Raw genomic sequence first — 25,858 nt, forward strand, 5'->3', positions numbered from 1 at the left:
TTATTTTGTCCAGGTGAGGACATGAAATAGTTAATAACAGCATAAAGGTAATTGATCACAATAACCAAAATATATGGTGTTTGGTGGTATTTGGGCTAATTGTGAAATAAAACAGAATTTAAATGGTGTTGAAATAGTATATGAAACATTTTTGAGATGATAAACTGTTGGAAGCTACACAGAATATATAAAATAGAAATTATCTAAATCTGTTGCTATTCTTTATAAAACAAGGGAGCTATTAAGAAAGAAATGTCTGTAAACAATATACTGCTCACTTGTAATGCCATTTGTGTCTTACTGTGCTTAAAATTGGAGAAATTGATATAAAACAAATCTAAACCCTATGAATAAACTTCACAAAAGAGCTCTTAAGACAATACATAAAGCTGGCTATTATGAATCTACTAATATTTTTTTAAACAATCCTAGACCTTAAAATTTGTGGATGTGTTGGTTAAAACATTGAAAATACTTTTCTGAGGTGTAAACTGTCTATATACTTGTTTTTTAATTGAGAGAAGGAAGGGAAGGAAATCATAATTTAAGAGGCATGTTTATTTTTGAAACATGTAAAGTGAAAATAAATGGGAATCAAATTATGGAATGGACTTTCCGTTATTGACTGAGAAAATTTGTGCTTTCTCTTTGTTTCTCATGATGCATGTGACTGAAACAAAATGATGTATTCAAATGATTATATTCAAATTATAAACAAATTGTTGCAGATTATTATTTTGTCAAGTGATTGATCCTTCAGCTTTATTCTCAAATAATGTGCAGTCATGTGTATTACAGTAAGTTATTTTCATTTTTCGATTTTAAGATGCCAGAAGAAAGGCATAAAACTATGGCATCAGCAAGGTCCAGGTGGCTAATACATGAAAACACCAATGTACAAAATATGTCAATACACAGCACCCTTTTGAAAGTTCCAGAATTTTATTACTTAAAACTTATTACTGTAGTCAACATTTTAATTACATTAAAGTATGTAAGTGTATAAAGATGTGTTTGAAGGGATACAAGTTAAATCAGAGCTTTGAGCTCTGATACAAAGGAAAAGTGTTTAAGCTGGAGAAACAATAAGCTGTACCTCTATCCTACTGTAATCGCCTTAAAATTAGGAATCGAGTGCAGAGAGACGAGCTGTGTACCAGTAAGGCCAAGACAAATAAAACATTTTTTAAAAATCACAACTCATTTTAAACTGATCCCAGAACCAAGGAGGAGACTAAGGCGGAGCTGAACAGGAGTTTCAGGACCTTAAAGATTCAGACAGAGGCTCCACTGTCAGTAATCAGCAGCATAAAGACGACCCCTCCCCAATTACAGAAAAATCACATTGAACATTCAGGAATAAAATAAACTAAGTGTTGATAATGTGTAAATGTTTGATCTGTTGTGTGTCTGAGTCACAGCTAACTTTTGACCAGTATTATGAGCCTTTGCTCATCTAAACTAGCAGATAAAGAAATAACAATCATACATCCAGAGCAGACTGAGGGTATAAGCATAGTGTTGCTAAAAACAGTAGATTTTAAGGACATCGGTACAAATCTTTACACACTCTGGGCACCAACAGTGTCTGAAAAAGTAAAGAAAAACACAGAATTTACTTTTAAAGGATAAGACTTTTAGTTTATGTACAGACAAAAAAAAAATCCAATCCTGTATGGATGTACACATGGTAACAAGAGACGGTATCTTGGCCTTTGTTGGCTATTTGGCAACAACACAAACAAATCTGTAATCCATACCTGGTTCCTTCAGTGCCTGCGCGTTTCCCACCAGCCCAGTCAGCGATTCAGTGTTCCCATTGAGAATCTCTACAGACAGGTTGTTATTTTGCTGCTCCTCCACTATTCTCTTCTGTAGTTCCTCCTAATGTTGCAGCGCACAGTTATCATTAGATAAAGATGTTTTAACACACTGACTTTCCTTTAATTAATACAACAGTTTTTAAGCTGTTAGCTGTTACTCACCTCACACATGACTGTAAGCTGCAATGGCAAATCATCCACCTTCACGAAGTCTTCCTCATCAGATTTCTGACTGGTGTTACCTGAGCCCATCTCCTACATCAATAATATTGATAAAGTCAGTAAACAACAGCACCAATAAATGGCAAAGTATCCAGTGTGACTTCAAAGTAATGACGCCTTAATTCCAGAGACTATTTTTGGTAAATATCCGATAACTGGATAACTACAAAAATCCTGAGTATACTTTTAATTAAATAATTCTTAAACTAATGTCTCTTGTGGAATTTCCCCGACACCTTTATTTAAAGCTTGGTTTCATGATATCGTGTCGCTCTTGAAATTGGAAAAATTTAAATTTACTCTTAGAGGTCCTTCTGATAGGTTTTACTCCCATTGGAAGCCGTTGATTGATTATGCTGCCCCGTTTGCCCCCAAGAAGTGTCACTGAACACACAGCAGGTAAGCCACTACAAATTAGAAGCACATCTTGCCACCCATTCGCCACACGTTTCTAGCCCTGGGTCTTCAATGGTCGGTTCTGATACCCTGGACATCAGCGACTACCCTTTTTGCTTTTTTTATTTCTTTATTTATGTTTTTGCTTTTTTATTTACTTTTAACATTATGTTTTCTTCTCATTGCTTCTGCTTACTCTTGTTTCTAGTCACTATCTTTACTAATGTTCTGTCTTGGATAATTATATTTTGTTTGATTTTCTGTTGTTTTCCAACTTTGTGGTGTTTTCTGCTGTTTTGTGATTCCAATGGCCACTTGAGGTCTGTGTGGGATGGGATGGGGTTGGACTGAATGAGGTTTTTGGTTGGGGTTCTGATAAGTCTTTGTAAAAAAAAATTTAAAATAATTATAAAATAATTAAATAATCCTTAGGTTTGGACTTACATCTACATTGATCATGACGGGTGAGTCTGTGTCAGGGCTGCTCGTCGTAGTCGACTCCTTGGGGACATCCTGATCATGGGAGACTTCATGGGAGCTTCCTTGTGAGGCAGCAGCAGCTCCAGCTTTACCCTCCTCCTCAAGACTCTGGCCCTCTGCCATGTTATGGTCCTCTGATGTGGGACCCACAGTCCCAACCGACTTGTTGATTTCTACAAAACAAAGAAAAGATGTTCATGAGATTTTCAATGGTGGCCAGTATGACCTTTTGTAGCTTGAAGAATACTTCCACTGAAAACATCAATATGACCTCACCACCATCATTCTCTGAACTCTGTTCAGCTTTAGTCTCCTGGGTGTCGCTCTGTGTCGTCCCCTGAGACATGACACAATTACACAAGTCAGACAAAGAAAAGTATGTTAAGAAATACAAGGTATGGTTGTTAATGAAAGAAGACCAACTGTAACAGTGACATCCTGCTCCACGTGTCCATCAGCAGAAGCCTGCAAAGATGTTTGGACATCAACAGGTCCGGCTTCAAACTCCTCGATTTCTTCCTCCTCGTTCTCATCCTCTCCGCTGCCATAGTTTGTCAGGGCCTGAGTCTCTGCTTTGGAAAGACCTGAAGAAAGACATAAGAATAGATAAGAAGATAAGATAAGAATACATGTGTGTTAAATTAATGCTTGTATGTGTCTACATAAAATTGCATTTAGGCAGAAAAATATGAACATATATTTTAATCTAAAAAGTCATTTTAAGCATGATTGGAATTTTGCTTATTTCCTGCAAAACTGTTTTACTACACTAATGATATTACATCTTCATGTAATCATTACTGACGACTTTTCATTGACAGAGATGGATTACTATACGAGCAAATTCAAAGTCTTGACTTGATTTTGATGGCATTTAGAATTCAGGAGTAAAGCAGCCTCTGAGTTATTATTATAAGTATTTTATTGCAGGAAAGATGGTCTTTTCATAAAAGTATGCGGTAGAAACATACTTGAAAATGGTGCTTCATGACCAAAAAACAAAAAAGGGAAAGGACTGTGGCATTTGCTTTTACTCAACAGGAAGAAAACCCACAACTATCAGAGTGCACTGTACCGCACCAGACCAATAAACGCTCCTCCTGGTGGGTGATGGACTACAAGTAATATTGTCTGATTTGACACAGGAAACAACATGGCAGCCAGGTGGTAACAAACAAGCTTGAATTACAGTTAAACGGTAAGCTAAAATATGTTAATGAAAACATTTTTGATGAGAACTAGGAACACAGAATTAAAATCTTGGTTTGCATTTGATCTGCACTGTTTGCTTTAACAATTTGATCATAGTTTTGTCTGAGTTTGAGTGAGAGATAGAGAAGGGCGGGTCTCTCTTGATCTCCCATACTCTTTGTGTTCGTGGTGGCAGGCATATGAAAAAGTACAATCTGTAGTTCAAGCAACAGCCCTAGAGCTAGCAAAAAATTGATGGATGACGCTTTTGAACCTGGAGGTAAGCAGGGAGATGTGGACCCTGGTAAGATGGAGGGAATTTTAACATTAATTTACACATGCTACCCAGTTTTGATACAAGGCTGGTTGAAAATCAGCAATTTATCAGTTTATTTATTCCCTTTAAGTTATCTTGGCATATACAGGGTAAATCTTTCAAATGTTGTGTTTCCTCAATAAATAATTCCAACGCGCTCTTTTTAATAGTTTTACTTACTGATTGACAAAGGGATTCCCTGTCCATGCCCTTCATCCTCATCTTCCTCCTCCACCTCTGAAGCTTCACTGCTCCTGCTGTTCTTAAACTCTGTCTGTAGGTAGAGCTCCTGGAGCGTAGACTCGCCTTCCTGCTCAGCCTCATCTCGGTCCTGGAGGAACAAGAGAACATTATCATAAAACAGATTTCTGCTGATCTAATTAGTGCTGAGGATTTCATCATCAGTGCTAAAATGACTGACCTTGTCTTCATCTGTGTAGGCTGGAGAAACTGATTTATCACCACCAGTTGTAGTGTTTTCCTAGTTAAAGGAATAAATAAAAACACCTAGAGTCAAACTGGTTTCAATCAAACACATTTTTGTGCAACATATTTGTATTACATTACCAAAAATACAAAGAGGGAATAGGAAAAAAAACGCTCACCTTTAAACTCTGCTTTGCTCTTATGGGTTGCTCAGCCCTATTTTTATTCTTGTGTTTGGCTGCCAAGGCGATGCTGCTGCTGTTATCCAAATCCTGCATGAGCCTAAAGAAGGCGAGTTCATTGAAGAGGATCTCAGAAATCTCCACCAGTAGGTCCTCCCCGCAGTCCTTCAGAGTACGGCCCACAAATTTACTGAGAGAATCCTGAGGCAGAAGAAGAGAGTGAAAATATCAGTGAGGCTGTTATTATTTCATTTCCTTAAACCTGTGTCACCTGCAATTGAAGGACCTGTTAGTGTCCCTGGTATAATTTCCTTACCTGCAGTATGCCTCCCAGCTGTCTGTGGAAAAAGCGGACAAACTCCTTGCTTTCATCATTCTGTTGGGTTAGAGTGAGGACCATGCGCCGGACAGATGTTAACAGCTGGAGGGAACACACCTCATCCAGGTTTTCCTAATAAAAGAAAACATGAACATTACAGAGTAATGTAACTCTTCAATAACTGTTCACATTCACAGTTGTGCATTCACGTTTAGCAATTATTTTCTAATAAGCTCAGTTTCTTAATGTAATAAATGAATCCCACACAAATTTCATGGGCAAAATTTAAGAACTTGTCCATGACTTTTCAAGGACATAATATTTTTTTTCTTGCCCCACTCCCCCAGTGATTTTAAAACATGATTTTTTTTGTTTTGTTTTAACTTTCCTTTTTTTCTTATGGCAATATTCTCATTTCTAATTTGTTGCAAATTTTAGGGTAAATTCCTCTAATAAGTTGCTGTTTGCCTTCTTCCCATTTCCGAAAGAAACCAATCCAGTTTGCTCAGGTTTCAAAGGGTTACCTTCAATGCCGTTTTCAAAACTTTCAATTATTTTTTACTTATTCCATGACTTTTCCAGGCCTTGAAAACATGATTATGAAATTCTATGACTTTTCCAGGTTTTACATAACCGTGAGAGCCCTGGTGATAGTTCAGTTCAAGTATAGGAAATTCATATTTCTTTCATTTCCAAATATTCTCTGCTGGCACTAAGTTTACAACAAACCACCCTGCAATCCACTGATCAATTTATTTATTTTTTGTCACATGAAATCATATAAAGTATGATAATGCAATCCAATCTTTTACTTCAGTTTGTGCATCTTAGTCCCCTTTTGCCTCCTGTACTGTGTTTCTTTATAACCGTCTATGTTTCCCCACTGCAGCCCTGAGTTGTGGGCTGCAGTGTGTGTGTTTATGGCATCCTGGATGGTTCTGGTTACAGAATGATTTAACTGTATTTATTTATTACTATTATTATTATCAATGTTCTGTGTCTACTGGCTTTTTTTGTTACTGTATTTAATATGTCTCTGCCTCGAATCTCCTATTTAATTCTGCCTTAACTCTTGTCTGGCCTTTGTTCTGCATTATTGACCAACTTCAATTATGTTATTAACTCTGGGGTTTACTGCCTCAGCTTTACTTTGTTTGTCAAGGCACTTTGTAAACTGTGTTTTTAAAAGTGCTATATAAATAAAGTAATCATCATCATCATCATCATTACTATTATTATTATTATTCATGGGTAAAGTTGCTCTCTGTGTTTGATATCCTACCTTAAGGAAAGGAATGACTTCTGTCATGATGGCTTTGATCTGACGATCCAACTGCTGGGTGTCAATCTGAGGGCAGCGTGCATCACCAGCTGCTCCTCCTGCTCAGACATACACAAATAAAGGTATCAATCTATTCAAAAATTCTACAATATTAAACAGAAAAGTGAAAATGATTGTGCCGCTCTAGGTCTTTCCACATGGTGTACTCAGACAGACTTGAATAATTTGGTACCTTTCACAAGGTCAGCATGGTTAGAAGGATGATCAGCAGTTGAGACTTCAGAGCCACCAGCACCTGCAGAGTTGGCGTTGCAGGGGTTAAACTCAGCTTTAAGCTTCATGCGCTCATACTCCCTAATTCTGGCCAGAGCTTTGTCTAAATGAATCACCGTGTTGCCTATCAGAGCAGCAAAGAAAGAAGAGCAGGAGAGCGAAAAAGAGACAGAAAAAGGAATACAAAAAGTTCAAAATCAATAAAGCAATAGAGAGATGACTGTAATGGATATTAATGCATCTGTAACCATGTTTACTCTGCAGAATCAAACTAAGTATGACAGCTTCACTCCTTATCTACTTTAAGTCACTTAAGTTCTACAAATCTGTAATATTCTTTAGTGTTTATCCTGAGCTGTAAACTGGTAGGTTTAATAAGACAAGCCCCAAGTCACCCTGCTGGAAAAAAGTGAGAAGGGTACCTCAATGCGATAATGTAAGAAAGCCCGATACTGCCAGACCAAACTGCAAACGTATCATGAGCTAGCAGATTTGTTCTGGTTCCCAGGGTAACAGTTAAAAGGCAATAAGCAAAGCATCTCAGCTGAATACCAGGATGTGGGAAAGGTTTCATATAGGCATACGGTTTTACAAGCTTCATCCCCAAATAGTTTCTGTATGCATAACTATACCCAGGTCATCGTTTGCAAACGGCTCCAGGTTCGAGGAGGTTGACATGGTGCTTTCATTGTCCACAGATTCTACGTCATCTCTCTTCTTCATGGTGTCTTGTGTGAGCCTCAGGTTTTTCTCCACCACCTCCTGAAAAAGATGAAAATTCTGTTAAGAGGCACCCACAGCATATATCTGAAACAAATGGTTTTACCACCAATTGTTTGGAGTGGATTTTAGAAGATGCACTTTTATAACAGCCTAACATCCTCCTAAAATTTCCGGCATACACTACAAAGGCTTTCCCACACATTTGTTTATTTGTGATAGCCTGCTACAATAAAATTCATCTGCAGCCACAAATAGATTCTCTTTGTTCGGACCTAAACCATTCATTAGGAGCACTCTTGAAATATATATACCATTTGGTTATTTATTGCAACATACTAACGGAGTGCAGAGTCCACCCTGGGCACAGATGGAGCAGTACATCAGACACACTGAAAATAACTTAACTGAACATTCTGCTGAGTCTGAAAGTTTGCATTATCTTGCAGCAGCTGCTCCTCTCATCCATTGATCTGATGTGACCAACTCTAAACAAATCAACAATTCAATTATCCAGCCCACGACTCAAAAACTGCTGCCGAGGAAAAAAAAAACTAATAGTGAGGTCCGCCTAAGCTGCGTTTATGGACCCACATTAGCTCTGAATTTAGCAAGGGGACAAAGAGAAATAAAAGTTAGAAAGAATGATTGGCAGGTGATGTGCACTGTTAACTGGAAATATGTCTCATGATAACCGCCTCTAGAGGTGTATGATTTAAGTTTTTCCCATAGTCTAGTCTTCAAAAAGTTAAAAAAAAAAAAACAAACAAACAAAAAACCTAAATCAACCGTAATTTTGAATACCAATAACTAGATATCATAATAAATATAAATTGCCACCAAAGAATCATGATAGTATCAAACTGGAAGATAAGCATAGCGTCTCAGCCCTAATAAACAGCACCGGTGGTTTCTCTTTCCATTCCTCTAACATGGAAAATTAGACATTTCATCCATCATTCTGGAACAAAGGCACTATTTAGACAGAAAAAAAAACCTGGCACCCAATTAGTGTATCTCTGGGGACCTTGCCCCAGAACAAAGAACACATGTCTGATCTGGCAAAAGAGACGTGGAGAGATGAGGGTCATTTTTTTCAGACAGGTTTCTGAAGTCTTGCTCGCTTGTCGAGTCAAATTCAAAGACAATGAGACGGTGGGAGGGAAAATTAAAATCAGAGAATAAAGAGAGACATGGAAGGATGAAAAGAGACAAGGCGGGGAAGGATGAAAGGAGACAAGACTGAGAGAAACTAATGAAAGATGGACTGAAATGTAGAGGAGGAAGCAAGTAAAAGTGATAAAATAAGAGTAGTGGGAGGATGACAATAAGGACTAAAAGAAATACTTTCAGAACTGATAGAGAACTCAATATGGAGAGACACACAAAATAAGGGAAAAGAGCGCAAACAAGATTGAAAATGTGTGAGAATGCCACACTGGGAAGAAATAATGTGTCGCTTACTGCATCACTGGTTGCCAGACTCTCACTGGGTGTGAGCTCAGACTGAGAGCCTGCAGCCCACGCCACAGGACCAAGAGGGGGCAGCTGGTCCCCAGCTGCACTCTTCTCTGCCAGGTGTCTGGTCACTATATCCTGGCAGAAAAACAGACAGACTGTTGTGATTATATAAAGTTTGCAAGAAGACAATGTTTTTACATCTAAAGCCAGGCTCAGATTCTAAGAGTTTTAAAATTCTGACTGTAACTCAGCCGTAATATCTTCCAATCTGAGGCCAGCACAAGGGCAGCAGTTCACAGTTCATCAGTTAATTGCATGTGTTTGTACGTACCTGTAGGGAATACAGTGCCCTCTGCCGCAAGTAGTCTGTGTTGAGCAGCTGCAGCTCATGGAAGAGTTCGATGAGAAAATGTGGACGGGACTCATTTTGGGATATCAAAGTAGCCACCTCAGAGTAGATGGTCTCCCTCAGTGCCTCGAACAGTGAGAAGTCACTGCTTGCATCTACAGGTGCAAGATATGACAGCGTAAGATTTAAATGAATACCTGCATAACCTCATCTATGAGTTAAAAAAACAAAACAAAACAATACTCTGTCCTAAAGCTTCTGAAGCTTTGTTTTAGGTTAAGGCAAAAATACAACATGCATGAGATGTTTAGGTGACAAAATAACCACAAGATACCTAGGTTTGCATTGTAAGTTTACCTGGTGCTTCTGTGCATGCAATTCTGTTAGAGAGGAAGGGTGTTCTCCAAGCATAGGCTGTGAGCAAGATAAATTAAGGTAACAACAAAGTAAATTAATCCAAAATGAAAATGAAACATGTGGTCATGGCAAATGTGCAAAAGAAAAGTAAAGGGCAAAATGTTATAATTGCAGAAAAATAAACATAAAATAAGCCTGATGCAGGAAACTAAACATAGACATCGAAAAGCAAAAAACACAGACACAAGAGGGGTGAGGTAGGTGCATAACATTAACTATAAGCAGCTTGAGCGCACCAGAGGAGAGGTCATTTCGTTTGTTTCCGAGCTTAGTTTTGCTGTCAAGTTTCTCTTGAGTCAGCTTGTCCAACAGACTCTTGTTCTGATCCTTCTGATGCGATAAGGCTGCCCTCTCCTGGACAAAGTCTGCAGTGCTGCTAACACTGTCACTCTCATGGCCTGAGGAAAATACAAAAAATGTAAATAATTAAAGAAAAATGCTGATGACATTTTGCTAATTTGGCTACAGAAAATAAAACTGAGGATTCTACTCAATTTTGATACCTTCACTGTTCTTGTGCCCTTTGCTCCTCCTGCGACGGCTCTTAGAATTGGGCGTCTTGCTTCTTGAGGCCAGGTTGGCTTGTGCAGAGGCCTTGCGCCCAGCCTTAAAAGTCTTTGTGATGGTGGTGGGATCAACAGGATCAGGCATGCTACTGAAGCTTTCATGGGATTCCCTGTCAAATTCTTGGGCTCGGGGGTGGCGACAGGCGAAAGTTGGGGAGGAGGAGGGAGACTCAGGGGGCTCCATTTTAGATTGGTGATGCTGGACGGTGTTGTTTGTATAAGAGGTCTTAAGCCAGCCAGGTGGTCTGAAAGGGGTCACATGAAAAACAAATATATTAAAAATAATGTTAAACACAATTAAAAGCTAAATGTATTCTTCGGAAAAACTGCTGGACATACCCTCTGTCTGTAGTCGTGTTAAGAGGAGAACGCTGCAGCGGAGGAGGGAAGCTCATATACTCTGTTTTGATAGAGGTGTTGGGGTCTAACTGATGCTTCTGGTGGTCAGGGGTTGCCTGACTTGTTGCACCCTGGGGGAACTCGCCCATGGGAGCAGGGAAAAGTGGATATAAGTTAAAGCCTGCAGAGAGAAAGAAAGACAATATTCTTTATTTGCTACTGTTTGTACTACTATTTGTACTAGGTGTTACTGGTCTAAAGAATCAATTAAATCCTGACAGTATGACTTTGGCCTTTCATTTATTTCTGACTTTCAAATTCAAATGCACCAATACCACAAAGAAAAGCTCAAACCAAAAGCAGTAACATTAACATATTAACATTAGTTAGGCCATATACGAGAACTACATGATGAAAAAATATTTCTAAATTTAGCATAATTTCTTGTTTTCTGATTTTCGTTTATTGGAGGCATTTGAAAAGTTTGTTTTTTTTTCACAAAAGTAATGACCTACTGAAGGTCATACTTCTATTAATTTTAGAATAGCAAAGAAAAATTATGGCATTCTACATCATGTCATCACCGCAAACCATCTTTGCTGATCTAAAAGAATCACCCTGTCTTTCACTGAGAAGTTTAAGCTTTCTTTTGCTTCTAATGTATTCATTTCTATACACATGTTGTGTGAGAATGAAGCACAAGAGCTAATAAATATGCACATCATACTGGGAGGGAGTGGGGATAATGCAGCAGTTGACATGTTGTTGGTTGAGGGATGCAGGGTAGAGGAGAAGGGGAGGAAGACACCGGGGGAGGCTGAGGGGCCAGAGCTGGACTCCTGGTATGAGCTGTGCTTCTGTGTCTGCCAACCTGCTGCTGAAGAGGAGGCCTGCTGATGCTGCTGTTGCTGGCGAAGAAGGTCATTTAGGACCTGCTTTAGTCTGAAGGAAAAGTATGACAGAATACAGAATATTTAAAAAGATTAACTAACTATGTGAAATAAAGGAGGTGTGCTATTGTATACTATTGTTTTCACCTTTGTACATTGTTTTGCTGCCAAGCCAACTGGGTGTAACACTGGTTGAGCTGGTGCATGACCAGGTGGACCTGTGGTGATGACATGTTGTTCGGTAACATACTGTACTGACCTGTCAGCAGGGTTTGCAACATATAAGAGAGTGTCTGTGGAAGGAGGCAAGAGAAGTTAATTGTCTGAAAGAACTGTTTAAATTCAAAGACAAGCAAAGAAAAAAATCAAAACTTCAACACTTTTACAATATTGTAACTTTGACTTCAGTAGCCTGTTAAGACCTCTCTGTATCAGTCTGGACTCTCTGCCACCCCAAAAACATTCAGTCCACCGCAGTCCAGTCAGGCCAATCAGGGATCCCCACTGTAGCTGAATACATAGGCAGCCAATCAGGAACTGTGTTATAGTTAATGAGACAGAATGAAGGCCGCTGCTTTCAAAACAGTAATACTGCTCCTGCAGTAACAAGCGCTAATGTTAGCAGAGTAAACACATCAATAGGTAAAGTTAATTCAGTAATAGAGTCGATAACAACAATTAAAAGAGAACAAGAGGATGCACCCGCAGAGTTTCTCTGAGGAAAATACTTTTTCGTTGATTTTCTGTCTGGAATTGGCAACGACTTGATTTACAAAGTAGCTCTGCTGGTGATGAAGAAGATGTTCCTCAGTACAAATCCAATGTTCACTGTTGTTTTGCCACTGATTGTGCTAGTGAAGAAGCAGATACAAGAGGCTTCAAAAGCTTCAAAGCTGGGGATCACGGCGATGCAGATCAGTGTTCACAATGCTTCGGACAAACAACAAGACACAGCCAGCTGAGATTCAGCAGTCCAGAGGCAGCTGGCTGCTGAATGAGAAATGGCGAAATAACAATATGTTGCAACACCAGTGTATTGCAAAACCTCGTGGATTGTCAAAAAGGTGCATGTCACATAAAAATAATAAAAATAAACTGTATTTTTTAGACCCTTATTGTCTAAATGACAAAATATTTATGCAGCAGAGGAGCAGATACTAGTTTTAACGTCAGGATTGGCTGACAGAGTTTGTCTGTCAAAGAAAGGACCCCCGCCCACTGAAGAGTCCAGACTGATACAGAGAGCAAAAGAGAATGTTGAGCTCATGTTTTGAGGATGGTTTTACCAAGCTGCAAGTACAGTGCAAGCTTGTGTCAAATATCAAGGTTGTCTGCATATGTGCGTGTATTTGTTCAGTGCACCAACCTGCTGGTCCTGCAGGAGTGTCTGACACATGCTGGTGCTGAAGTCCAGCTGTCTCTGCAGCTGGCTGACCTGTTCCTGCCACTGGCATGAGCCCTCGGCGAAGGAAAGCTCAGAGGCCCAGCGGAGATTCTCTTGTCGCCGTGTACCTCCATGCTGGCTCGTAGCAGACTGGTTCAAACTTCTGGGCTGCTGTTGTTGCTGTTTGGTCTTAGTCTTGTTATGAAGGGATGGATTCCCACTGCCTTCACCTGAGAAGGCTGGTGGAGGCTTCAGGTTGCTAAAAACAAAGAGTGCACATCATTTAAAAGAGAGCTTACAGATATCAGAAGAATATAATTTCTTCTGCCTCCACTTTGTCTGACCTTCCTTGGTTCTTCCTGTTACTGTAGGCGCATTGGTTCCTGCTAGATGAGTAGATGTGGATATCATCATCAGAGCTGCTCTCTGCACGTTCTTCATGCTCCTCTTCCTCCTCTGCACCCATCTCTGAGTGATATTCATCTTCGTCCTCATCTTCATCCTCTTCATCATCATCAAGGTGGCAGGGAGTGGATCCCCAGGTTGCCATTGTCCTATGGACACATTGGGAAACTGTACAGTTTGTGGTGTCTATGGAATCTGTAACAACAGTTCTCATAATATGTTTGAGAAAAGCACTAAAGATTATGTTTTATTATGTGGCTTCTATGTGGGGACCTGCACACGTAAGGATCTCCTATTTTACTTTTAAAATATACAAAATAACTTAAAAAGCAAGCTGACTTGTATTTTGTATTTGTTGAGACAGGTCCCTCCGGCAGTTCTGTCTCCTACCTTTCATCCCTACTAACAGACTGTGAGGGTGTAGCGAGTCCCTCTGAGTCATCAATCCGTCTGGGAGAGTCACTGAGACCACTACGCCTCTGGTGTTCCGCCATCAAGGACTCTAAGTGCTTTCTGCGCTGTCGCAGTTCTTCTCGCAAGATCTGGTGGCGACGCATCTCAGACCATAGCTGCTGACAACGCAAGAATAGAGTAGAACAGTTAACTGCAATCTGCACTGTTCTGAAAGCACAGATCTCATTGTGACATGTGGCTCGTGGTAGCCAGAGGGGGGGGGGTCTGTTACCTCATTGTCAGTGACTGCAGCTGCTTCAGGAGGAGTGGGTTTGAGCACACCAGAGTTACTTTTAGGTCCAGAAGATGAGGATGTCAGAACAGTGGCCGGAGTGGACATTGCAACTGGAGCCTTCCTCAGCAAGCCCTGCTGACTCGCTGTGCTTGACACAGATGACTAGAAAGGAGACCAAAAAAACGGGTGCCAATTTATGAGATACATCTAGCTTTTAATGTGACCCAGTCAAATACAACAGCTGTATAATAAATCATTCCTTGATGAAGTCCATGGTTTTGGTTTGAGTTAAAAATACATTAAAAAACATTTCTAAAATGATTTCAGTTCTACATACTGAATCCGTTTCTTACCAAATCCTAGTTTGGTTTCTCAGAATATTATATGAGTGAGACAGGAAACCTGTGTTTTTGTGTAAAATACCTGGAGGTCAGGGCAAGCCCACTGCAGGTCCTGGATTTTGCCTTGGATTTCAATGAGCTTCTGGCGCTCTTCGTGCAGCTGCTTCAGCTCCTGCTTTTGCTGACGCAGCTTCTCCTCATACAGCTTCTCCCTGTGTCCATTGTAGTTTAATGCAGTGCAAATTAATCCCAGTCAAAAATACAAAGGCAAGACGTAAATATTAAGAAAGCAGTGAAAAATATGTCTGGGGACAACCGTACAGGCCATCAGACAGTCCTTTATGACCTTGTATAAACTGTACCTGGCCTTGCTGGAGAGAGTGAGCTCTCTGGGATTCTGTTTAGATCCGGCCCCCAAAGACCCAGCAGCAGCAGCTCTGGTGTTATTTGGCTGTTGGTGTAAAGCTTCATCCTCATTAGCTGTTGTGGCATCAGTGTCGTCACTCTGGATACAGACAGAAATACACAATTTACACAGTGAGTGGTCAACTAAAGACCAAGACATTACATTTTCTAGTACAGAATGAGATAAATAGACAACACCTCAACTCTTAAAAGAAAATTCAAACACTTTACTGCTGATTAAGATTATTTGTTACACACACTCCTTAAAGTCAGGGTTCATTATTAGTGTTAAGGGTTAGGGTTAGGTTAGGGGTTTTCTTATTCCCATAAAGAGATGACCAAACAAGATGAAACATGACTTTAATGAGCAAACATGTGAGCCAGTATCTCTTTTAATACTACCAATAGGAGATGACAAAATCAGATCTTTTTTAAATCCTGCATTTTCAACAACCTTACTTTTCATTCTGCTGATCAAGAAGTAACACCTACATCTCCATCGTACAATCTTTGATATTACTCTGTCGTCCACCTCACCTGAACCATGGCCACCAGCTCCTGAAGCTGCCGGAGTTTCTGCTTCGCTGTGTGCCGATGAACCTTCTGGGCAAAACCCCCACTGTTCCCCAGACTGCTTCTTCGACTGGACCCCGATGCCTCACTGTCTGGAGCCACAGCCTGTGCCCCCTCATCATTATCGAGACCATCTTCATCCTCATCATCATCATCCTTCACCTGATTATAGGGGGTGTCTCTATTGTACTGACACTCTAGATGAGAGCAGAGATTCAATCAAACAGATGTTTGAAACTAGAAAAACCGCCATGCAGTTGTATCGCTCTGTGCACCAGTCAACTTTCACTTAAAGGTAACATTCATGTCTCTGAAAACAGGGATTCTTCACACACAGAACATCAATGCAATCAGCACAGGTGCAAGGTGGTTCTTGTTCACAAGAATGAGACAAACAAGGTCACAGTGACCTTAAACTTTGACCTTTGACCACCAAAATCTAATCATTTCATCCTTTAGACCAAGTGAATGTTTGTGTTAAATTTGAAGATATTCCCTCAGGTATCCTTAAGATATTGCATTCACAAGAATGGGCTGGATATCGCTATTGCTATAGCCAGTGCAGCATGATAAAAATGATATTTTAAAATGTCTCTTTCCCTCTTTGCATTAACAAAGACCTCTAATTACGAGCTGCTGATGAAACCACAGCACTCTTTCGTAAATGTAAATTTTTGGTTTCAAATTTTATCTGTCCATGTTAAGAATTCTACATTATGATACAGCATATCTGCACCATTGCCAGCACTAGGGTAAATTAAGACACAGTATAAAATACAGTGTTGAAGGATAACAGTCAACTGCTGGCAAATTTATTGTAGTTTTGCCACCCATTTACATTTCAGAGAAAAAAAAGCAAAAATATCTCAAAAATCTCCACAACAAAGATCACCAATAGCTGTATGGTGTGTCTGTTTAAGCATGTGGATGAGTGTACCTATGGTCGAGGGGATGTTGAGACTGCGGATGTTGGCTGCTGACCGGTTGTTGATCTCACACTCAGTGTTGAGTCTGCCATCACGGTTGTTTGTGGCACTGCTCCTGACGCTGTGTCTGTTGGTCAGGCTGTTCAGGTCTGTCCAGTTCCCACCGCGCTGCGGGTTTCTAAAGACATAAAGTGCAGGGACTGTTATGGATACATCAAAATGTTAGTAGTACAGTTAAACACACTATGACCTAATGCCAAACGCAATCATACTGTAACTTCAGCCTAACAACAATAAAAGTTGTCATCCTACTGATCTGACGATTATTTTCTTGATACATGGATTAATTATTTGGTCAATAAAAAATGCAGAAAAATGCCCATTGCAATTTCCTAGAGCCAAAGGCGAGAATATCAAAGGTGCTGTTTTGTCTAACCTGCACATTATATTTATTTTTTTTTAGGATATTAAATTTAACAGAAAGTAATACAAGGAAGGAAGCAAGTTTTTACATTTGACATGCGAAAACCGTCAAATGTTTGCATTTTTGCTTGAAAATGGACTTTGACGATTAATCAATTATCAAAACAGCTGCCAATTAATTTGATCTTGATAAACTAAGATAAATTGACCTCTTGTTGAAGCGTGAACATAATAAATAAATACAATCAGTAAAAAAAATTAGATATAATTTCATTTATATAATTTAGACAAACACACCTGATGTTAGTTACAGGCTGGCGGTTCTCCTGCTCAGAGTCAAACATGGCCTCAAACATAGAACCGTCCTCTGTCTCGTCTTCCTCCTCCTCTTCCTCATCATCATCATCCTCTTTCACATTCTCATTGACCGCATCCACCATCATATCAGAGGTCTGCTCGTAGTACTGAACCAGTTCCCGCAGCTCATTCAAACGCTTGTGGACCTCCTTTAGCTTCCTGTAGGGAGTACAAAAGAACAACAAATGTGGGGATGAAATGCAACTGTATACTGGGCTAAATTATTAAAAAGGTTATGTGACATGCCAGGACAATGTCTTAACAATTCCCCCTTCCATTAAAGCTCAAAGTATAGAATCACTTACTGAAAAGCACCCCTATATAGAGTGGAGGCTGAGCATCCTGTTCAAAAGCTGAGACTTGTCAAAAAGAAGACATGGAGTAGGTTTGGTGACTGCAATGTTTTACTAAACCACCCTAAGTTACACCACCCCCACTCTACAGAACAACCTGCAACTGATATCTGACCTGCCTGTTCAGCTACTTGTGTTTTTGTGTGTACCTGAGCTTGTCTGTGGAATTGGAGCTGTCCTGGTGTTGCGTGAGTGAAGGATGAAAGGGAGTGGAAGCTGACGCCCCATTCGAGCAGAGAACAGATGGACAATCTGAAGATCCTCCCATACTAAGACTGCACTGTGTTGACAAGCCACGACCTGAAAGGAACCACATATAGTTCATTTACACTTTGTAGGGGGAAAAAGCAACACGACTACCAAAAAAGGCTTTGGGAATACTTGTACATGAGTTGTTGTTGAGTGTCTGGTCTCTGAGTGAATGCAGCTCCTGCAGGATCTTGTCCATAGTTTGCTTTTTGTCTTGGAGTTCTTGGAGCTTAGTTAGTTTGGCACTGGCAGTTGTTGCTCCTGTGTCTAGACCAGTGTGGGGACCAGAGGCAGAGTGGAGGAGAGGCCGGTGTTGAGGTGGACCAACAGCCTGGGGAGTCCTAGACCAGCACACCTCTCTAGAGAGGGAAAGGCTCTCTGCCTGGCGACGGTTGTCTGGCACTGCTTTAGTCTATAAAGGCATAAATAGCAGAAAGCTTGAACCATGCATTTGTTGTTAAAAGTTAAGACACATTTCTTAATGAGATAACATTTTTTTAAAAGTTGGCATGGCTTGTCAAGTGAAAGGTAGACTGGGGGTAGACATGCCAATATTACAGAATCTCTTTTCAGAAAAAAAATCTGCTAAATAAATATCATGGCATATTACCATTGCTGAGATCTGTAATAATAATTTTTAATACTTATCATAAAACTGCAGTGCATGAGTCAGAAAACAGTTTAATGTAAGAAATACTTCTAGAAGACACAATGACATAATTTAAAGAGGCTATGGTAGCCACGATGCAGAGTTTGCTGTACCTGAGAGTCATGTAGCTGATTGTGGAACCGCTGGATCAAATCATTTAACTCATCATTCAGTTCTGATGTGATGCTCAGACCAGAAACACTGCCTGTGGTTTCTGTGACAACTGACAACAACAAACATCAAATAAATTAAACATAGGAAAGATTTGTTTATGCAAACCATTTAATATAACTTCAAGTGATAGAACTGTTGACATATTCACAAGATAATAGGTATATAATAAATATGCCGTACATAACATACACAGTTCTTGCAATAACATTTTCATTTAAAGGATTCCGGCTGAGTTGTCACTGATGCATTTTTACAACTTAAGCATTGTATACTACTTTTTCTTCAGGATAAAAAGACAACCACTGTTCTATAATGACTTTGAATGGGCCTGTGACTTTTAGTCTGCATCTCACCAGTGTCTTCAATCACAGCAAGTGCCTGCTCTGCACTGTCCTGCATGGCCATTAGTGCTTCCTGTCGACCCTGCAGGGCCCTGAGCTGCTCCTGCTGCTCCAGCATCTTCTTCAGCAGCTCGTGCTGCTTACGCAAATTCTCCAACTCTTCCTTCTGGTCAGCTCGCACTGTTTCTGGCCTACCACCCTACAAAATTCGCATGCACAGAGCAACACAAACATTGACTCTACTAAAACACAATGACAGTCCTGCAGCACTACTCAGCAAAAAAGGTAAAAGAGACTTGTCAGGTACTGACACAGCAAATAAGATAAACCTACAATTATGAAAGTTAATTGCTTCATTTTTATTTATTCATGTCTGAAATTTAAAGACAAAATACAATAATTGTATACTAACTATACCGGCTACATGTAATAAAACAGAGAATGCTGACATGGGTAGAAGGTTGCAAAGTTTTGGGTCACAAATGTACACACCGTTGCATTTGAGGCATCTGAAGAGCGGACCTCAATGTTAAGAGAAGTGCTCTCTGCTAGTGAACCTGAGCCAACAGCAGAGTCTAGGGTCCCCACATCATCCTCATCATGCTCTCGTGTCTATAGAGGTAGTGGAAAGAACAACCAAACACTCAACAAAAACTGAAAAGAAAAACATACATTTTTACTGTCCAACAATTGTTTGGCTTTGCTTAAGTAACAACTTAACTTAAAATGATTCAAAATGCAATATGTCCCTCAAATGATCCATATATGTGGATGTCTGTGTCTTGTGGGACAGTGAGGATCAAAGAACACTGTGAATTTAGGTCTACATCATTTTAAAAAAAGCAAATACAACTATATTTCACAGAAATGCTCCAGTCAAGGTGAAGTGATTTGAAACACAAAACAAAGCCACTCCATAGCAACGGAAGGCAGCATGCTATTGAATGGCCTACTTTTTTTATCATCACATGAAACATGACTTTAAGTGATTAAGGCCACAGTGAAAGGCTGCCAGTAAAAATATATGTGTGGCAAGCTGCCAAGATAACAACACAAACAGATTCCATTTCAACCCAAAATCAGCTGACAAACAGGCTTTACACATGAAAGACCACATTTGGGTGAAATTGTATACCTGTATGACGGCATGAGAAAAGCAAAGACCTAGATTATTTCTGAAAAAGACAAAGAAGAAACAAATGACAAACTTACCAGCATTTTCTGCAGGAACCGTAAATAGGACTTCTCCTGCTGCTTGAGGTGGTCGATGAGATGGGAGAGGCGCTCCACGTTGGCCGGCACATCATTCTTCTCCACCAGATCGTCCCGCATGGAGCTGGCCTTACTGATGTACTCGCGGATCTGTACCAGTTTGCTCACCACCTGAGACCGTGCAGAGAGAGGAGGGCGGTGTATGGGTGTGAGTTTCAGAAGAGTAAATGAAAAGAACACAAGAGAAAGACGGAAAGAAAGGTGAGCGAGCATCTGTAGCGGCGGCTCAGTCTGGGCTAAATAAGGGCAGAAAGGGGGTTGGGCACAAAACTCACTGGGCACCAGGGGTGGCATATTTATAAATTGCCCTAAATACAGCCTAGTTTCAGCTGCACTAGCTCTCCCTCACTTTCATCCTAGTTCTGGTTTCACAGAGTAGCCTGGAGTGCAGTGAAAGACATTGCCATGTGTACATATAAAAAGGGATTTAAATTAAATGTAAAATGTTTGTCTCTCCAAATAGGATTAGGATGACTGAACCTGCAATAACAGATTTTTCTGGCCACTTAGAAATAGTAGAAGTTGTCAGCGTAACACTGACATGTCATCAACATCAATTAAGTTGATATGGTGAGTTCATTCACAAACAGTTGCTTGTTCACACAACCAGCTGCTGCGAATATTATCATTAATTTTGAATCATGTTTTTGGCCACCTGGTGAATGTGAGCCAAATATTCCCTTTCAGCTGTTTTTGGTCTCTCAAAACTCCAGAGAAAAATATCAGAGTGTTTAGCTCCTAAATCCTGCACTATGTACAGCAGCTTTTCACAAACTGTTTGGTGCAGAGCAAGTAGTGTACAGTTAGCCTAATGAGGCCATCCTCATGACGTGAGCTCAACATTCAGTCTCACTGTCCGTATCTAATGCAGAGTGAAACAGAATATTGAGCTCCCTTCATCAGGATGGTCTTACCATGTTAGCGTACAGTGGATTTTAGAGGGGTTTTTTCTGCTGCAGCCCTAGATGGCACTACGCAAGCAGTGAGAGTGAACCAAAACAGTTAAGTCTCGGACAAGTCAGCAAAACAAGCTGAAAATATCTATAAAGCGCCATGAAGCGAAGGCGGCCTGTAGATTCAGTTGATAATCTCTCTGGTGTGGCAAAAATTTGAAAATGCCATCATTTTACTAGAAAATTGGTGCAGCACTGAAAGGTGCAGAGAGTTGCAAATTCTGAAAAACTGATGCAGAATTTTCATAATTGTTAGCAAATAGCTCTATATGTAGCTAACATCAGCCTCATAAGCTATTTAATATTGGTTGATGCAACTTAATTATTTCCATGACATTTAACTACCATAACACTCTCTACCCTGTAAGTATATAAATGCATTCCATTTAAAATGCAGTATATTGTAGTTCAATCCTTAGAGCACAAGGCATCACATAGCAGTCAAACAAGAGTAAGAGCTAACCAAAACTTTGGCAACAACAAAACAAAATGTTACCTGGCTGCTGTCTATTCTCGGCTCTCCTCTCCCATATTCTCTAAGCGCTAAAGGAACTCTCTCGATGCAACCACGGCTGAGCCTTGGAGTCTCCTTGCTGAGAACCAAAGGGGTTAACGTGTCCCTGTGTCCTGGGCTCTGCTTCTTAGTTTCCTTGGTGATAGCTGGTGTGGCTGGGGCAGAGGAAGAGGGAGGGAGCAGCTCCTTGCTTTTGTTAGTGTTTACATGCAGAGGTAGGAAGTTGTAGGGCTTCTTGTTCTCTCCAGCTAACTGGCGCTGGTTGTTGGCAGCTGTGGCACGCCCCTGGGAGTCACTGCCGATGCTCCTCTGAGTAGGAAAAGAAGAAATAAGTCAGAAAACCACCACTCAAGCTTTGGGGCATTTTCTTTTAAAATCTCAGATATTGTTGGTGTTCAGGTTTTTACAAAATTCCTTTCAATCCAAAACACTGCGTAAAACAAAAGTCACTGTAGTGGGTTACTATGCAACGAACATGCAAACATGATTTGATTGCATGTAAAAACAGAGCTCCTGCTGCACTGATACAAAATCTTCTCGTTGACTTCAGTTTTGTCCACCATAGAAGAGCCTTAAGAATATTTATATGTTTTCATGTACAGCTCTGCCATTATGCCACCCTCAAATCCACAGCAGAATAAGGTCTGCCAAATAACACTGTAACAAAATATGAAAAATATTCTGCTATCACTTTTCCTGCAAATGCATCACAGCAATGGCATTTTATCTACAGAACTGCAACTTTCTAATTTGTTTGACAGTGTGATAATTGTTAAGATCTGAATCCATGTCCTTGACATTCCACAAAAGACACTAGTAAAAAGTGAGACTTAATGGACAGCGATCTACAATCAGCAGAAATGAGCATTAAGACACTTGTGTGCCAGTGCAACTCATGTGTCCTCATGCTGGTTGAAAACATACAATCAGTGTTCAGACCTGTTCATAAAGATGTTGCTCTACAGCGAGAGTAACGGTAAAAAAAAAAAGACCTTTAAAGTCAAATATTGAATCCCATTCAATTCTATGGCTCTCATACTAGCAGTACTGTAGATTACCACACAGCTTGATGCTTAAATTGTGTGTTGTGTTACTCACCATCTAAATATCAGCTTTACAGACATATATACAAATTGCAGCAAATGGGGCCAGTTAACAAAACTATTTTCACCACACCATATGTGGCTTTACAGGAACAGGCAGCCTTCTGCAGTAAGTTATTGTCAATGCTGGTTCATCTTTATCTGTTGCTGTCATTAGTGTGTAAAACCATTGGCTCACTGTGATATGTCTGTCTGCAGACACAGCTACTGCCCATACCTTCATTTATATCTACATACCACTCAAGCGACCCTATGTTAAAAAATAAATAAATAAATAAACCTTTGTATTCCATTACCCACACTGAGAATAAACCATTTCTGCTGGGGTACAGTAGATTTTTACCTCATCCAGGTCTGTGAAATTGATTCTCTGACGTAGCTTGTCCAGCTCAGCTTGGTCTGGGACAGACATCTGAGTGGTGTACTTGATGTGGGGAAAGGAATGAGGAGTGCGTGCTCTCCTGCGACCGGCCCCAGGGGTGGACTCTGGTGAAATATCATTAGTCAGGCGGCTCTCCACCACTGCAGCTGACAGCTTCTTCTTGTTCTTCTCTGATGATCGGTTGGCTTTCTTCTGCTGAACACCCCAGTCCTGATCAACAGCAAAAACATTTGTACTAATTGTTATATGTTTACTTTAACTGGGATGGATGCATATTGTGTATAAGATACATCAGCCATATCATGGCATCAATAAGTCGTGATAGTGCCAACACAGTGAGATATTGCAGAGCAACGTGTAGTTAACAGTTTAAATTACAAAAATATGTTTGGAAATTCGCCAGATAATAAAAGCATAATGTGTTGAGGAGCATCTTCAATGTAACACAGCATGGAAAAGAAATAACCAGTCAACTGTCTTCTTTAAGATTCTGATGAGCCCTCACCAGGTTGTTGAGTCTATCTTCCAGACTGCCATTGGTTACAGTCCAGTTGTGCAGCTCTTCTGCACTGTCATCGAAAGGAGTGCCTCCGGTTGCCATGTCACCCACTTACAGTTTGCTGGAATTCACAACATGTATACTGATCACAACACCGAACAAAAAGCAAGTTATACGAGTCTACATAAGAAACACTGTAGTACAAGGACATTTCACAGTCAAAGACAGCGCTTGCTTACACTTGCTGCAATTCACAACAAAAGACATATTGATCACAGGACAACAGAACAATAAGCACATTATACAAACTTAACCTACACTAAAAGGACAAACAAAAAAGGCTTTTCAGAAGAAGAGGAGTAAATATTGAGAGTGGTTAACATTAGGAAACTATCTAACAAGTTAAATTGACCCCTTGAAAACATATACATATATATATATATATATATATTTCATAGTATTTTCTCTCTTTCTCTCTCTCTCTCTCTCCTTTTTTAAACATTAATTTTCAGGTTGTGTTCTTGTCACCTTTCACTAATTTTCTTGCAAACGCTCATTGCCTTTCCCCGTGTTTTTGAAGCGAATTAATCCTTTTAGTTCAGGGTTCAAAGTTTAAACACTTGTGAAAGGCATCTGAACGCAGCACAAGAAAAACTGATGTCCACCCAGCTTTCTAAAGGTTAACCAGCGATAGTGCCTAAGAACAACAGCAAACTTGACATGTATCAATGGAAACCAACAGAAACGTTGGTTAGTTTGTAACCATTTGTTATAAATTGATGCTAACGTTATTAACGTTCAGAATTGTATTAACTGTTGCCGCTAACCGTACATTATAACATCGTGATGTCTTACCAACAGACGCCAACTTTAGCTAACGTTAAGCTAACTCTTCATGCACAATCAGCTTGAAAACATCGGCGCGTTGGGCGTCACTGCTGGCTGTTTTATTGACCTGTCCGCTAACATTAGCGGCCGTTGGGTTTAGTGTGTGTGTGTTGCCCGCTCGGGTTCCCGGGGAAAAACAATGAGACCTTCCCTCCACCACGGAGCGAGTTAGCGCCAGCCCTCTGTCACTGCCTCCACACCGTCTAACGTTAGCTAAACGGACAGAAAGTGCAGCGATCGCCAGTTTTGCACCTACACTCAGCCTAAATGCACGTAAAAATGTGGATCTACGAATCTTGATTCTTTAATAAACTTTTCTAGCTTAACATTTGTGACCTAATTTTGTCCCACAATCGCCATGGCAACACCGATAACCCCGATTTGCACCAACTAACTGGCTGGGTAACGTTAGCCCATCTCTACCGATCCAACACCACAATACTTATTTGTGTCCATCAAAAACAATCACAAGACCTCATGCTAATGTTTGCGAAAGTAACCAGGCTCACTGCGGTATGTTAGCTCGCTAATGCTACCTAGCTTACGAACAGCTGCTCACCACGGAGCTAACTTTAACTGTCTCGATAAAAGTTGAGGCAAACAAGCATCTCAGCTCGTGCTACAACAACTAAGCTAATCTCAAAATGACGTTTGCTAACTCTATTGCACTACAGTAAGGTTTGTAAACTACCATGATTAACATACATTATCGTTAGCAAACGACAAACAAGGCAGGTGAAAGCACTGGCTTTAAGTCATGTTATTTTAAACTGCGCTAAGTTAGCTTATGATTTAAGATAGGGAACGTTACCATTCAGAGTGAACGTGGAGGAAATGTAGATAAGTAGCACTTCATATATTGCAGTGAAGATGTTATAAATGCTCTTTGATTCTGGTAAAAGCCATTTGATAAATAATCACGTCTTATCGGTCCCCAAAACGCAGCAAAACATGGATGCATCCATGCAATATTACGTTCCTGCAGTAGAGGAGGCTGCAGTTTCAGGACGGCAGTTCTAGGATCTTGATTTTCGCCACAGTGCCACCTACCGACCATGGATGTACTACAGTACCGACTCGAATGAGTTGCATCTTCGTCTTCTTCTTCCTTTAGATTTCCGGCCTCCTTGATACCTTGCCGCATATTGCTGCCACTCACAGGTCGGTCTTGGTATCACACTAAATCTCTTTCAGTTGAATAGTAATCCTGTGGAAGATTTAAAGTCCAGGACTGCTTTCACAATCTGCAACTGGTTCTCGGAGGGATTTAGTAAATGACTTAATGTTACTCTCTGGATTGCGGTGTCTGATACAGCAGCATACAGTT

General features: G+C 40.2%; 1 protein-coding gene across 8 annotated transcripts; it reads right to left on the reverse strand.

Annotated features, from left to right (window-relative positions):
* Positions 1 to 923: 923 nt before the first annotated feature.
* pcm1 (pericentriolar material 1) lies at positions 924 to 25,523 on the reverse strand. Of its 8 annotated transcripts, none has more exons than XM_042484553.2 (40): positions 25,343 to 25,523; positions 23,650 to 23,764; positions 23,106 to 23,354; positions 21,642 to 21,968; positions 20,133 to 20,303; positions 19,413 to 19,532; positions 18,933 to 19,119; positions 18,519 to 18,628; positions 17,895 to 18,168; positions 17,657 to 17,807; positions 17,095 to 17,313; positions 16,386 to 16,552; positions 15,413 to 15,645; positions 14,833 to 14,975; positions 14,553 to 14,682; positions 14,127 to 14,291; positions 13,832 to 14,010; positions 13,381 to 13,590; positions 13,019 to 13,295; positions 11,800 to 11,945; positions 11,490 to 11,704; positions 10,763 to 10,943; positions 10,361 to 10,668; positions 10,094 to 10,255; positions 9,798 to 9,854; positions 9,423 to 9,595; positions 9,095 to 9,226; positions 7,543 to 7,672; positions 6,870 to 7,034; positions 6,638 to 6,735; positions 5,353 to 5,487; positions 5,034 to 5,237; positions 4,850 to 4,909; positions 4,609 to 4,759; positions 3,345 to 3,505; positions 3,198 to 3,258; positions 2,886 to 3,094; positions 1,986 to 2,078; positions 1,761 to 1,884; positions 924 to 1,588 (listed from the first exon to the last, which is right to left on the reverse strand). In XM_042484553.2, exons 2-40 carry the CDS (start codon positions 23,743 to 23,745, stop codon positions 1,563 to 1,565), a joined length of 6,399 nt encoding a protein of 2,132 aa, XP_042340487.2. In that variant the 5' UTR covers positions 23,746 to 23,764; positions 25,343 to 25,523; the 3' UTR covers positions 924 to 1,562. The 8 variants fall into 8 exon arrangements, with proteins under 8 accessions (XP_042340487.2, XP_087931991.1, XP_042340490.2 ...); XM_088075865.1 differs by having other exon boundaries at positions 11,800 to 11,870; positions 13,832 to 14,013; XM_042484556.2 differs by having other exon boundaries at positions 11,634 to 11,704; positions 13,832 to 14,013.
* Between the last annotated feature and the right edge of the window lie 335 nt (positions 25,524 to 25,858).

The sequence above is a fragment of the Plectropomus leopardus genome, chromosome 3 (assembly GCF_026936395.1).
Source record: "Plectropomus leopardus strain MGB_pleo_1.0 chromosome 3, ASM2693639v1, whole genome shotgun sequence".
NCBI lineage: Eukaryota > Metazoa > Chordata > Actinopteri > Perciformes > Serranidae > Plectropomus > Plectropomus leopardus.